The sequence below is a fragment of the Amphibalanus amphitrite genome, unplaced genomic scaffold, assembly GCF_019059575.1.
Source record: "Amphibalanus amphitrite isolate SeventyFive unplaced genomic scaffold, NRLGWU_Aamphi_draft 000007F_arrow, whole genome shotgun sequence".
Classification (NCBI taxonomy): domain Eukaryota; kingdom Metazoa; phylum Arthropoda; class Thecostraca; order Balanomorpha; family Balanidae; genus Amphibalanus; species Amphibalanus amphitrite.
In genome coordinates this window covers 1,790,809-1,805,947 of record NW_024881503.1, presented here as the reverse complement: position 1 = coordinate 1,805,947, position 15,139 = coordinate 1,790,809, and the positions used below count along the sequence as shown (strand labels likewise).

The 15,139-nt window shown below is 49.6% G+C and overlaps 3 protein-coding genes across 3 annotated transcripts; 1 reads left to right on the top strand and 2 right to left on the bottom strand.

The window, feature by feature from the left end:
* Window positions 1–323: 323 nt before the first annotated feature.
* LOC122378990 (heparanase-like) lies at window positions 324–4,950 on the top strand. The gene is made up of 8 exons (XM_043360781.1): window positions 324–673; window positions 1,053–1,219; window positions 1,650–1,826; window positions 2,055–2,298; window positions 2,614–2,917; window positions 3,665–3,785; window positions 4,064–4,187; window positions 4,389–4,950. Exons 1-8 carry the CDS (start codon window positions 492–494, stop codon window positions 4,600–4,602), a joined length of 1,533 nt encoding a protein of 510 aa, XP_043216716.1. The 5' UTR covers window positions 324–491; the 3' UTR covers window positions 4,603–4,950.
* Window positions 4,951–4,964: 14 nt separating this feature from the next.
* LOC122378996 (rRNA methyltransferase 2, mitochondrial-like) lies at window positions 4,965–8,250 on the bottom strand. The gene is made up of 2 exons (XM_043360790.1): window positions 8,182–8,250; window positions 4,965–5,531 (listed from the first exon to the last, which is right to left on the bottom strand). The coding sequence occupies exon 2, from the start codon at window positions 5,371–5,373 to the stop codon at window positions 5,065–5,067; it is 309 nt and encodes a 102-aa protein (XP_043216725.1). The 5' UTR covers window positions 5,374–5,531; window positions 8,182–8,250; the 3' UTR covers window positions 4,965–5,064.
* Window positions 8,251–9,322: 1,072 nt separating this feature from the next.
* On the bottom strand, window positions 9,323–11,769 carry LOC122378540. The gene is made up of 4 exons (XM_043359722.1): window positions 11,760–11,769; window positions 11,166–11,287; window positions 10,373–10,924; window positions 9,323–9,990 (listed from the first exon to the last, which is right to left on the bottom strand). The coding sequence occupies exons 1-4, from the start codon at window positions 11,767–11,769 to the stop codon at window positions 9,823–9,825; spliced, it is 852 nt and encodes a 283-aa protein (XP_043215657.1). The 3' UTR covers window positions 9,323–9,822.
* Between the last annotated feature and the right edge of the window lie 3,370 nt (window positions 11,770–15,139).

Sequence of the window (15,139 nt, the reverse complement as noted above, 5' to 3'; positions counted from 1 at the left end):
TCACTGTTTTGCTTTAGCTGTAGGTATTGTCTATTGAAGAGACCGACTGTCTCATGTCAAAATGTACGCTACAAGATTGCTATGTGTGATATGATTTATGAACTTCTTTGACTCAAGGCCTTAGCAGAGTACGATATCCATTTTACTACAGCTAATCGGCATCGTTCATGTAATCGCTCTCTGCCACATCCCGCCCTCCTCTCGACACTGCCCGCACTTCCAGCCCTGCACGAGCCGGGCCCGTCGGGTCACCGCTCGCGACACCGACGATTGTTTATTCCCCCTCCCCTCCCCCCAAACACTGCCGGACTGCGCACCGGTCGGGACCAGTCGGCCGCTGCGTGTCAGTGAGGGGAGCGTGGTCGGGGGAGCGCCGTCACAGGACCGCTGATACCGGTCGGAGGGAAGGAGGGAGGCTTGTCTGAGGGAACGAAGATCTGACGAGAGGAGGGTGTCCTCGTCCTGTCGGATCAGCACGCCACTAGTCGACCATGAGGCTCCTGTTGATCGCAGCAGCGCTGTTGGCTACGGTTAGCTCCGTTTCGTCCAGAGCCGGCAGTGCAGCGAAGGTGACACTGGGTCCTAAGCTCGTGAACACGGTGGAGAGGGAGTTTCTCAGCTTCGCCCTCGATGACGGACTTGCCAAGAAGAACTGGAGCCGGCTCGATCTCGGGTGAGAACTGTGGTTTTTACTATACACTGTGCCCCTGTCCTATATCAGAAAACCTCCAGGACTTAATGACATGGGGATGGACCCACCTTACAAGAGTCCACAGTTTCTTATTTCTTAACAAGATATTGTCACATGGAGCATCCGCTTGCATCATATGACGTCTTTCGCATTTTTTTTGTTTGTTTTTGTCAGTGTCGGTCAGCAACGATGAGTGCACACAAACGATAGGTGCCGTGGGCCGTAATCTTCAATCGTCCGACATTGTTTCGAAAACGTTCAGAGATTGATCATGTGTAAACCCTTCTGGGGTCCTCAGACTAATCCGTGCCCAGCATCATTCGAGTGCTCATCGCTCATCGCATCGCATTATTTCTCGCAGATCCGAGCGTCTCCGCACGCTGGCCGGAGCGCTGCGTCCGGCCGTGTTACGTGTGGGCGGTACGAACGCGGACTGCCTCATCTTTCGACACCCGGTGGAGGAGTTCCGAGACGTGAGCCGCTGCAGCCCCTTCCAAAAGAAGAAGACGACACCGTTTGAGTTTACAGGTGATAACTTTATTTGTGGAGTAAGACCAAGAGGGAGAGAATGTAAGGGAGGGAGGGAGAAGTGGAAGTGAGGGGGAGAGCGAAGAACGCGAGAGTGAGAGGAAACGTGAACGTGAGAGGAAGACTTCTCACCAGCGCTAGCTGGTGAAACCAATATCGGGGCTAGCTAGGCTAGGTGATAAGAGCAGACCGAAGTAAGTGAAGAGCAGACCGAAGTAAGGGAGAGGAGACCGGGAATAGGTGGGACGGAGATGTGAACGGGGTTAGATGCCGGTGAGGCTGTGAAGAGTGAGAGGAGGCGGGTGAGAGGTTAACATGTTTTAGTGTTATAAGTGAGAATGAGTCCAAGGCAGAGACAGTAAGATGGGGTGAGCGGAGCCGAAAAAGTGTGCATGCCCGCACCTCACCACATTGCTATCGCCGTTTTCAGAGTCCTCCTGGTCAGCTTTGAGGGAGTTTGTCTCGGCACTGCGCCTACCACTGCTGTTTGACCTGAACTCACTGCTGAGGGACGCCAGCGGTCAATGGATTGACACCAACGCCAGGGAGGTCATCAGCACACTGCAGGCCGAGCTGAATGTGTCGTTACTGTGGCAACTGGGGAACGGTAAGAGACGCTGGGGTGAGAGCAGCCGCTCGTGGATAAGTGCGATTTGGAATAGTAAAATTAGCAGCCTTCAGCTACGTTACATGTGAAACGGCACACCTTAAAATGCTCGGTTAGACGGCAGAGCGGCGACGTTGATCGGCCTCAAGGGCGATGGGTTAGCGGCCCGCTCAGTACCTAACTAGTAACTACATTCCTGACACTAATATCCCCGTGTGCATTCCGCAGAGCCCAACAGTTACCGTCACAAGTTCAACTACACCGTCGACCCAGAGACTCTCGGTACCGATTTTGTGCGCCTGCGCAGTCTCCTGGGTCCGTCCGGTCGGCTGGTGGGGCCAGATGTCACCCGTCCCGCCCTGTCCCGGCCCGCGGGACTAGAGGAGCGGCCCTTCCATCTGCCCGCCCAGAAGTTTCTGAGGAGATTCCTCGAGACGGGCCGTGGAGCTGTGGATGCTGTAACGTTCCACCAGTGAGTAAGGGTGGCAACTGGTGGGAAAGGGTGGCAAGTGGTGGGATATGGGTATGGAACACTTCAATAGTGGGCGAGGGCCCCGCAGTGATGGGTAGAGGCTGCATATAGCGGATAGTGGTCCTTCATTATTGGGCAAGGGACAGACACCACATAGGGTAGTCGGGGTCTTGGACCACTGGCTTGGGTTGGAGCTCGTGGGTACCAGATCAGCGCTTATTGGCTATGAGCTTATTGTGAATAGCGATGCTTGACAATATCGGTATATGTTTCAGTGAACTGTTACTGATGGCTCCCTCTCTTCTCGTCCGACAGGTACTACTTCAACGGTCGCACGGCGACTCCTGCCGATTTCACGAACACCACACACATGGACCTGCTGAGCCGGCAGATCGGGGCCGCGCGGCGGGCCGCCGGGCCCTCTGCGCCCCTCTGGATCACAGAATCGGCCAGCGCGTGGGGCGGAGGGGCGCCGGGCCTCAGTGACCGGTACCTGGCCGGGTTTCTGTGGATGGATAAGCTAGGGGTCGCGGCGCGGCACGGGGTTAGCCTGGTGGTGCGTCAGGCGCTCTATGGAGGACACTACGGACTGCTGAGCGACGACATGACGCCCAACCCGGTAGGTAGAGGGAGGGAGGGAGGGAGGGAGAGGGAGGGAGGGAGGGAGGGAGGGAGAGAGGGGGGGAGAGAGAGAGAGAGAGAGAGAGAGAGAGAGAGAGAGAGAGAGAGAGAGAGAGAGAGAGAGAGAGAGAGAGAGAGAGAGAGAGAGAGAGAGAGAGAGAAAGAGAAAGAGAAAGAGAAAGAGAAAGAGAAAGAGAAAGAGAAAGAGAAAGAGAAAGAGAAAGAGAAAGAGAAAGAGAAAGAGAAAGAGAAAGAGAAAGAGAAAGAGAAAGAGAAAGAGAAAGAGAAAGAGAAAGAGAAAGAGAAAGAGAAAGAGAAAGGGAAAGGGAAAGGGAAAGGGAAAGGGAAAGGGAAAGGGAAAGGGAAAGGGAAAGGGAAAGGGAAAGGGAAAGGGAAAGGGAAAGGGAAAGGGAAAGGGAAAGGGAAAGGGAAAGGGAAAGGGAAAGGGAAAGGGAAAGGGACAGAGAGAGAGAGAGAGAGAGAGAGAGAGAGAGAGAGAGAGAGAGAGAGAGAGAGAGAGAGGAGAGAGAGAGAGAGAGAGAGAGAGAGAGAGAGAGAGAGAGAGAGAGAGAGAGAGAGAGAGAGAGAGAGAGAGAGAGCATGCGACGGGTGCTGGTTGTTCACGATCGTCATTAATCCTTTGAAAATAGTCGCCTGGTTCACTTTTATGAACTGGAAGGATGCGTGGCCCTTGTGCGTCGGGTTTGCACAGCCCAACTAAGGCAGCTGACCCTGCGCCCGGCAGGACTACTGGCTGTCCTACATCTACAAACTGGTGGTGGGACGCCACGTGCTGCAGACTAGGGTGTCGGGCCCCGACACGGTGCGCATGTACTGCCACTGCGGCCACCAGTTCCTCCCAGATGGTTAGTGGACGAGCGTCGCGCTTGGCTTTCTTGTCGGTGTCTGTGTCAGTCATAGCTCTATGGGTCATCCTTTATTTCCGTGCAACACTTTGTCTCGGCATGTACCTACTACGATACAATTAACCGTATCGGGATCGATTCATCGTAATTGCACTGAAGTAGCTCAACAATCATCTAGAGTCCCGTCTAACGGGTCGTCTGCTGGGAAATGACAAAGCAAAACATGAGTGTTGAATGTCGACTGTCGATGCCTTACTGATGTTCAGTGTACCCGGCAGATTCTGTGACGTGTTTCACATTGAACCTATCTGAGATGGCCCAGAAGGTAAAGCTGGACGAAAACCTGCGTCAGGGCGGCATCAAGTACGAGATGACGCCGCCCGAAGGCAATCTCACGGCAAAGTTAGTATACCTGACACCATGGTACCCTTCTTGGCTTTCTTACAAGCATTCGGTAGTTTTGGTGGCTATATGCGATTGGGAAGGTGTAGCATGTTCATTTGTCCCTGCGCTGGCGAAATTTATCGCGAACTATCAACTAAGTAGTATTCCCAATGCATCATTTCGGCGTTCACTGACCCTGTTTCCTCCTTCCACCACTAGGGGGATTATGTGTAACGGCAAACTGCTGGAGCTCAACGGAGACCGCCTGCCGACAGTCCCCACAGCACTGTTCGCACCGGGACCCACCCTCAGCCTGCCGCCCTACGGCATCGGCTTCTACGTGTTCAGAAGAGCGGCACCGGCCGCCTGCCTGAATGACGCCAAAGTAGGGCTGAGGACTGGAACAAGGACTGGACCCGTGGACTGGGACTGATTACTAGGGGCAAAACTGGGACGGAGGACTGGGGCTGAGGCTGGGAATGAGGATTGTGACTGATAATTGAGGACTGGACTGAGAATTGAGGACTGGACCGAGAATTGAGGACTGGACTGGGAATTGAGGACTGGGACTGATGACGTGGGCGAAGGGCTGAGATTGATGGCTGTGGCTGTACACCGACCCAGACCGTCAAATAAGCTTACAAATCACACTTTCAAGACTGGACCGTAAGACAGTGACTGAGCATTTCCTCTACTGCAATGTGTTATGTCTAATGTACGAATATGCCATGGCTTATTCCCAGGATGTGATGAAGAGAAAAATAAATGATAGCAAAGCTAATCGAAAATTACAATTGTGTGCCATTCACATCTATATTTAACAAAACAATTCATACTAGTATCACAATACCCTGCAAAACAATAAAAAGAGCGGCACAGCGGCCACCGTCCTTACCTAGTAACCGACAGCAGACGGCGGCGGAGTTGGCGACGGGTCGGCGCGCGAGGCGCCCCTGAACCCCGTGGCCGCCACATACAGTTCCGCCGAGTCGCTGCGACTGGCCGCCGGTTTCAGCGTCACCACCCTCTCAAAGAAGGGCGTCAGCCGCTGTCGCAGCTCCGGCTCCCCTCCTCCCGCCCACAGTTTCACCACCATCGCCCCGTCGGCCGCCAGGTGGCGGAGGGCAAACCGGGCCACATCGTACGCCAGAGATAGGATCTTCTGCTGGTCGAGAGCCCGCACCCCGGACGCGGCCGGCGCCATATCACTGAGCACGAGTCTGGGAGGTGCTGGTAGCAGCGCCGCCAGTCGCTGCTGGGTCTCCAGGACGGTGAAGTCGCCCTGTATATGCACAGCCGGCGGTAGGGGTCGGACGGAGACCAGGTCCACACCCACAACGTGGCCCACAGGCAGGCCAGCGTCTGTGGAGGAGAGGAGAGGGGAGCGAAACTAAGGTCACAGACGAGAATAAAGCAGCGGTCACACTACTCGACAGAACGGAAACGCAACATAAATTACTCAGCTGTACGGAGACAAGAGAACAGTGGATGCCAGATGACACTACATAGTACATACAGAGGTTCGCAAGAATGAGTTCACAATAAATAAGAATAAGTCTAAGTACAGCCCTCAGCAGACTGCGTGGTAACTGGTAAGTATTCTTTTTTCGACAAAACCGATAATAACTCAAAGGCTATGTCATCAGTCGGTCGGAACTCACTGCAAATAGATGCGCCATGCTCCACTCCTTCGATTAGGTCTATCACTAAACAAAGTATACGCCTTGTGCGGAGTCTCGCGCGTCTTGCTGTTACGATTTCCGAATGACCAATAGCATAGTCTTCGCGTTATTCTCGTTTTTGTCAAAAAAAAAAAGAATGCCTTCCAGTTACCACGCAGTTTGCAGAGGGCTGTACATTTGCGCAGATCTGATATCCCATATTTGCCAGCAAGGTATCCGTACAAAACCAGGTCACTGGGTATATTGGATACAAAATTAGAGCCACACATTTTTAATAATCGGATAACGATTGGTGAGGCCAGTAAACCAACTCACAGTTAATGTCCAACAAAGCCCTTCACCTAAATATGACATCAGCAAATATCAATGCCGCGATGGGTATCATAGGTACTGGTAGAGTGGCTAGGGGAGAGTGGTAGGCGTTAAACGACTGTAGGGAATTGATCGAAGTGTATTGTGACGATTGCCGCCTCGCGCTTTGCGCTGCGCCTATTGGTTTTCGAGTTATCGGCTGGGGGCGCTTCACGCCCACCTCCCCCCAGCAAACGGTGGGTGGCGAAATACCCCAGCAACTGCCGTTAAACCGTGAGTGGTTTCAAGTCGCACGGCCACTGCAAAAGAACACCAATCCATCGCGGAAATAAAACGTCATTCCCTTCGAAGCCGCTAGTCTGTATTGCTTTCCGGCTTCCGCGGTTCGTAAAGGACTTCTCGCGCTCATCAACCGCTACTAATGCGACTATTATTTTCACGTATTCACATTAACGCTCAAAGCCACGACTTATGCATAAAGTAAGAGCATTTCGCACCAAGTGGCGCGTGGTCCATTAGGACCTCCAAGTTCCAACCGTGACATCTTTGCGAGGGTCCATTATGACATCTGTCCATAACGGCAGCATTGGTGTAAGTCGGGCACCAATCAAACGGCGACCTTCCGATGGTAGCGCGGCTAGGTGGTAGAGGTTGGCGAACATTTCCTATCTACAGTCGAGTGCCAGTGACAAGAGGAACTGAATAAGTGAGCTGGATCTCGCGTGTCGGCTTTGCGAATAAACAAGCAAATCGGGTTACTTCCCAGTAAAAAATACCATTTGAAACCATTAGGATTTACCAATTGGTTTCAAATGTGTCAAATGGTTTGAAATAGGTTCTAATGGTTTTTATGACCATTTGAAATGGTTTCCAATTGGTAATTTCCCAATTGGTCTGAAATGGTGTTTTCCATTTGGTCCCAATTGGTTTTGAAATGGTTTCCTAATGGAAAATAAATCCCATTTGATTTCAAATGGTGTTTTCCATTTGATCCCAATTGGTTCCAAATGGAATAAAACCATTTCATTCCAAATGGTGTGTCCCATTTGGTCCCAATTGGCATCGAAATGGTTTCCAATTGGTAATTTCCCAATGGGTCCGAAATGGTGTTTTCTATTTGATCCCAAATGGTATGTCCCCAATTGGTATCGAGATGGTTTCCAATTGGTAACTTCCCAATTGGTCTGAAATGGTGCTTTCCATTTGATACCAATTGGTTCCAAATGGAATAAAACCATTTCATTCCAAATGGTGTGTCCCATTTGGTCCCAATTGGTATCGAAATGGTTTCCAGTTGGTAATTTCCCAATTGGTCTGAAATGGTGTTTTCCATTTGATACAAAATGGTATGTCCCCAATTGGTATCGAGATGGTTTCCAATTGGTAACTTCCCAATTGGTCTGGAATGGTGCTTTCCATTTGATACCAATTGGTTCCAAATGGAATAAACCATTTCATCCCAAATGGTGTGTCCCATTTGATCCCAATTGGTATCTAATGGTTTCCATTTGAAAGAAACTCCCATTTGATCTCAAATGGTTTTTCCCATTTGATCTCATATGGTTTTTCCCATTTGATCCCAATTGGTGTCCAATTGGTCTCCAAATGGAAGAAAACCATTTCATCCCAAATGGTTGTCCCATTTCATCCCAATTGGTGTCGAAATGGTTCTTAAATGGAAAAGCAAATCTGTTTTGAAATGGTGTCTCTCATTCTATTTCAACTGGTGTAGAAATGAAAAATGCATTTGAAAAACATTCAAGGGTCGTTTTAGGCAAGAAAAACATACTTATATGGCAATAACTTTTATTCCATGAGATGAATAAAAGCAAAGTCCGAACCGTAGTCGGAGCTGGAGTCAATTTTTGAGTCAGAGTCGGAGTTAGAGTCATAAATCCACCACTTTGCAGCCCTGTTTCCAGATGTGTGACAAGTATGTCAAAAAACAAACAAAAACAAGTATGTCAAACAAAACAAAACAAAACAAAAAAAAACAAGTATGTCAAAAGTGTTTCTACCTTGATGGTCTCTAATGGTTTCAAGTGTGTTTTGAATACGGACTGGGTATCTATTAGTTCCCAATTGGTACCCTAATGGTTTCTAATGGTTTTTAAACATATACTTAAATAATAGACTTAGAGGTAATGGGATGACCTTTGACTGGTTATACTTGATAAGCATCACTACAAGGCTTTGGTTTTTCATTAAAAAAAAAAATGATTCGCAAAATCCACGCCGTTTCCGCTCATTTAAACAGCACTACTTTTTCTCTGTGTGCCTACGCTGGCGGCGCCCGACCGTTGGCGCCGGCCGGCCGCGCAGGGCCGCGCCGGCGCCACAGTTCAAATACTAGGTAGAGTCATCCGGGGATTTCACGAAAAGCTGTGACGTCACACGTCCTCAGATCGCGTTGCCCCGTATCAAAACCGTAGAAACGGGTCACTTTCCGACGGCTGGTACATAAAATTTAGGGGTGCTTGCAGTATTCTGTTTATGCCAGCGAATAGGTCGTTTCAAGCTCTATCTTTTATCTAAATACATTTTTTCTCTATCTCTTTCACATTTCTTGCTATAAGGTGATATCCTCGGCCCTGCTTTCGAATATTCGTTCCGGCGCCGTCGGCGGCGGCCGCAGTAGCTCAGTGGTATGATCTTCGCTTCCTACCCGGGCGATGCGGGTTCGATTCTAGTACGTGGCGAAACTTTATTACGTAGCGGTATGTACAACCTACGTTTACGAGACTAATTTGTGCGCCTTTTTTTATTTCAGTCCGTTTCAAACCTAATTTATTGCCCTATTGTACTCTTATTACTAAGTTCAGCGTACCTTAGTAAGGGATTTAACCCAGCATCTGAGGGAAGCGGCGAACGACGTTCTTCATACGCGATTTCCCATTTGAATCTGGCCCCTAGTTCATAAGCTCCAACATCATGTCCATGTTTAATCAACATGATTTAAATTTTCAGAAAAGTCATGGGAGCTGCCGTATTACTATATCTAATATAGTATCTATTATCTAATAATATAATATATTATGCACCTAATTGAGTAGACTGTGGCGCAGCCCATCAACAGCAACAGTGTGTTGTAGGCCCATGTGTTGTAGGCATATCGTCTCGTCCCACGTGTTTTCCGCAGCAGTTGATGTACACAATAAAATGGTAACAGTCATTATATAAATCAATAATATAGCATAATCAACACTGCACATCAGTACCTACTACCTACACATTCATAGGACAGCACTAAGCCTGGCAATCACACTTGAATCTCCCGACTAGGCCAGGCACTCGGCTCCGGCGGACACGTCACCCGCACAGCCGCCCAATGGTCGCTAGTCACACCTCACGGCGCGTCGATAGGAGGGCAGCAATGAGTCTGGCTATCACACGCCGGTCAAAAATGACATTCAGATGTCTCAGCTTCTTCTACCACAGAACTCCAGACACGCTGACGGACCTGTTTGGCTGCTCCCAGGCGGCGACAGTTTCAGCAGCTTGCGCTTGATTCATGGGATCTGAGTCGGATATGCAGCCCGGTGCGAACCAGCTCCAGGAGCCGCCGAACAATGCCGGGATCCAGGATCACAGACGGTCCACGTCCACGATGATGCAGAAGAGCACCTCGAACGCCTCGATCACTGTCATTCCCTCCCACTTTAGCCAGACGTCCTCAGTAGCTTCGGCACCGCCTTACAGGTGTCGGTCGCTGCACCGCCGTCTCCAGCATACTCTCCGATGACCGGCGGTACTGTCGGCTGCAAGGTGACCGCCCGGTACGCCTCCTCCACCGCTGCCGTCAGCTCCACTGGACGCTGGAACTGGATCTGGAAAGGGAACGTTTGCATAGCTTTTAGCCTTTAGGGGCATTTAATTTTCTCAGTTCAGCAGTCAACTGAGGGAGCCGTTTATGTGCGCGCAGGCATGTCCGCATGCACATCACCATTATCTAAGGTAATACGAAACATATATCCATGTATTTTTTATATTTTCAAGCCCTGACCATGAGACTATTTTTATGCCGTGGTCATAAAGTGTTCTAAAACATCATAATACAATAATGGAATACGAAAGGCTTATTAAAGGCATGCAACTTCATCGAAAAGCTTTATATGGGTCTACGTTTTCGAATTTTATCGATGAGTTATGTTATTATTACAAGTTATACCTACCGTACGGCGTACTGTCATGGCCGCTAAGCAGACTCACCTGTATCTGCAGAACCTCCAACGTTTCGTTGCCGAGGTTGTCACGCTCCAGCCGCTGACCAGTGCTGACAAACGCCGTGTCAGTCTCTAGGCGCACTGCGCGGGTCCAGCAGGACAAGGTGCTCGCAGAAGGCAGCGGAATCTTCAGCACACCAGCTTGGGCGTACTTGTAGCCTTTAAGCGGTGAGCGGAAGACGGTCAGATCAGCGGTAGATAAGCCAGCCAGATGAGCGGCAGACAAGCCTGCACGATGAGCGGCAGACGAGCCAACCAGGCGAGCAGCAGACGGACAGGCGAGCGGCAGGCAGGCTAGCCAGGTGAGCGGTACGTGAACAGTGAACAAGTCCGCCAGATCAGCGACAGACAGGCCAGCCAGGCGAGCGGCAGACGGGCCAGCCAGGCGCGCGGTGGGCGGCCAGGCGAGCGGCAGACAACCCGGCCAGGTGAGCGGCAGATAAGTCAGCCAGGCGAGGGGTAGATGAGCAGTAGATGAGTCATCCTGGCGAGCGGCAGAGGACCAGATGAGTGGCCAGATGAGCAGAAGCGGAGCCAGCTATGTGAGCAGCAGCCGCTCAAGCCCGACATCCTGCTTCAGCACCTTCCTCAACTAACAGAGCTCTGGGCATGCTGGCGGACCTGTTTGGCTGCTCTCCTCGCGGCGGCAGCCTCAGCCTAAGCTTGATTGAGGAATCGTAGCCGGATGTGCAGCCTGGTACGAACCAGCTTCCTGGCGATCCGGAGGTCCAGGCCCGGTTACTTTTGTCGCAGGCGTCCTCAGCAGCTCTAGCCCTCGCCTGCACAGTGTTGGTCGCCGCACCGCCGTCTTCAGCCTCCTCTGTGATACTGATGACCGGCGGCACTTTCGGCTGCAGGGTGACGGCCCGAAACTCCTCCTCCACCGCTGCCGTCAGCTCCGCTGGGCATTAGATCTGAAAAAGGAAAGTTTATTTAACTTTTAGCGGCACTTATTCTTATTTTCTTGGTTCTGCGGTGACGGGGAGAGTCGTTTGTCTTCGCATGATTATTATTAAACACGCACAGTGCAAGGAGGGGGGGGGGGCGAATACTGCCCACGCATCCTGTTTTTCGCAACTGACTCACGCCGCAATCATTATGTTAACATAACATCTTCAGTACCTGCCTCGAATTTAGATACGCATCTTGCTGTGAAAGCAATAAGTAAATCAGACTACAACTTTTCTACCATCAGGGGTTTAAAATCAAGCAGTTTGACTATGACAGCGCCGGACGGTTCCGTCTTTGCTCTGCGCAGCTTATCGCTCGATCGAATCGGGTCAAATCTGTGTAAAAGCTCAGAAATGAGGATATTAGAATTACTTTTAATGCGAATTTCATCTAACACAAGAGTGTGCCAACATTCCACTAACCTGCTGTCATCGTGTAGGTTCTTGATCAGGTTTTGGTTGGCGTGACTCCCATCTGCTCCCACAGCTTTTCGTTGGAGGAGTGCATGTCACTCGTTGCTGCCACCACCGACAGACCGATGCTCTCGAGGCGGACGATGACGTGCACCAGCTCGCCTGGCGTCATGGCTGAGTCCAGCTGGTAGTACAGGGTCTGTTTCCACGGCGAGCAAAGTCCCCGCACCATCAGTAGCTGCAGCTTCGGACCGCGCAATACTTGGTCGGCTGTGCTGTCGTAACAGTAGCGGCTGTCGAGCGACATCTCATTGAAGCTGATGACGCACAGACGGTCCATGTCGCTCATGTCAGTCGTGACAGCCTCAAGGACGGAAGCAGCGGCGTCCATCACACCGGGTGTGACGCGGAACGCGCGGGTCCAGCGAGACAGGGTGCTCGCGGAGGGCAGCGGAATCTTCAGCACACTTTGGGCGTACTTGTATCCCTTGCGCGTGAGGCACCGCAGACCGAGCGCCTTGGACACGTCTCCAGGAGACCAGCGGATCCGGCGCCCTGTCGCCGCCTGGCGCACTTGACCACGGGACAGAACCCCGGACTCTAGAAGACGGTCCAGCTGTCATCCTTTTTCGGTGGCGATACGCAGGCGGCGCTGAAGGCGCGACCTCTTCTCGTTCCGACACTTCCTGCTGAGCTTCCATAGGCGCTGTTGCATGTCATTCACCTCCCCTTCCAGGCGCACTACTTGCTCAAGAGGAGTGGTTTCCTCGAAGACGATCAGTGGACAATCAGGTCCAGGATCTGATCCAGGCCGTTCCGGAGCAGGTCCAGGATCGCCGGTCGGACTGCCGCCGTCGCTGTCCCTGGAGGCGACAGAAAACAGTGAATGTCAAAACTGCTATGTAATATTTAAATTTATAAATTCTCCCGTTACCCGGCATTGCGCGATTGGATGGTAGGGGTCGGGGTGTACGCAACAAGCTCTGCCTAGCATTAGCACCAGCTCAATATACTAGAATTGGACACCCAAAATATTTGAGAGGTACACTCGGGGGCAGATTGATGTTCCACCACTCCCTACCCATCGGGCTCCCATGGATCAGTAGTGGCTGCTGCCAATGTTGCCTGCCCTCAGCACTGCTCAGCACTGCCTGCCAATGCCAGTGCTGCCAGTCCTGCCACTGACAGCAGCCAGCGCGGGAGCCATGGGAGCCCGATGGGTAGGGAGTGGCGGAACATCAATCTGCCCCCGAGTGTACCTACCACTGGCTGGACACCCGAGAATTGGACACTGAACGCATAGCTACCTATCATCGATACCTATTCAATGTTCAAAAGGTCAAACAGGCATATCTTGAGGGAATATAGTGGTAAAAAGCTATATGATACAACAATGATACTTACAGCAAAATGATACACCAATGATACAACAAATAGGCGCACTTATGTTTATTCCAGGAAAAGAAAACAACCCCTATTTTTGAAAACTTACTTTTAAAAGCACTTCACAAGATTTACCTCTGCCAGATATGTTTCCAATGACAGGCTCTAGGTAGGTAATTTTTGAATTCCTTGAGCACCATAGGAATTTACAAAACATTGCCTAAAGCTTGACTGTGAAAATCATAAAACTGTATTGTCAGTTTAGTCAAGCTGACAAGTTTGTGCTACAACCCAATCTCACATCATGTCAAAACAAATAGCATACCTCGACAGCTCTTGACCAGACCCTGCAGTGGTCAGCTCGTCACTCAGCTTCTTGAGGGACCGCTGCTGCAAACGCCCATCTCGCTGTGCATATGTCACCTCTTGTCTCCTGCAAGGAAATAATGATTTAATGAAGCAAAACAAATAAAAATGTAAAGAACACTTCATTCTGTCAGCAGATCTAGCAGAGAAATAGATATGTTAACTGAGTTCTGTATGATCGCAAGATATCTTAAGTTACATTTAGGTCATAAGTGTCATAAGACAGATCTGAGCAAAAACTGAATTCATAAGGAAAATTGGGCAACAAATGTTCTTGTGAGGTCATTTCAAAAGCATAACATTTAAAAAAGTACTTATCAATTCATACATAAAAATATCAGTGCAAAGCGTAATGATGCTGATGCAGCCTGAAAATTTGCATTAAAAAGTCAAAGATAATACTAATTACCTACTCAGTACCTGCTATAAACAATTAAGTGCCAAATTTGTGAACTATGAACAATAATAAAACGTGAAATATCCTAATCGCATAGCGGACATTTCAGGTACCTACTGCCAGTTATTTGTGAAAAGTTGTTAGACTCGCCTATTTTGTTTTCCAACAAAGGATAAGTACCACCTGGACTCTGGAGAATACCTTATTGCGTCATTGGTGCATCGCTTACACAGCCTTCTTATAAGCTGGCTCAGCTATCAACTATCAGCTATCAGTTATCAGCTATACCCGCCTTGAGTTGATAATCATAGGTTCAAGGTTTCATAGCCGGCCATACACACATGTTTTGGTATTATAGCTTTTTTGAGGCATCTCATGAGATGCGAGATCTGTCGACGCTAGCAACTTTCTGGCAAACTCCTCAGAAAAAGTGACTAAGTTTATTCTAAAAAGTGACCTACACGTTCGTACAGTCTCTGGTAACTAAGGAGGATTGTATACCAATGTAAATGATAATAAAAATGGGAAATTTTGAGTGGAATATAGAGAAGAAAACATCCAAACAAACATATCCAGCAAATGATCATATCCATGATTACCCATATTTTTGACCTATTGTATGTTTTTGGTTTGCAGATTGTGTAACTGTTCAACTCACCTGTTGGGGTTCCCTACTACTTGCCGAGCGCAGCCATATGGGAGAGTTCAGGATGGAATGAGCGTGAGGGAGGGAACCCACAAGGAAGGAGCTGTTGTATTTTTGTTGGTTTGTAGGTTATGTTGGGTTATGTTAGGTAAGATTATAAGATAGCGCCTGTCCTTTGTTGGACAAATGAAACACGCATGGGCAGAGCATCTGAGACAAGATGACTGACAAAAATAATGAAATCATTGAAATATACCTATGCAAAACTGTAAATTAAATGATATTCCATGCAGCTTGCCTGAAGGTTGATGACGGCAATTTGATGGACGGTAGGTACTGCTCCAGGCTTCAGCTTGGGCTTCAACTTCACATTTGATGGCATGATAGATCGCTGAACTTTGAAGGAATCATCCAGGTCATCATCCAAAAAATGTTTCCCACACACTCGGGCAGTCTTGACATTGATTTTGTCCTTTCTGGCGCACCTATGCTGATGCATCCATTCTTATTTCAAGTTACCTACTGATTTTGGGGAATGAAAATAATGTGAGTCCTATTCCTAGAGTTGTTGAAACACTTTGAAACGGCGCAGTGTGG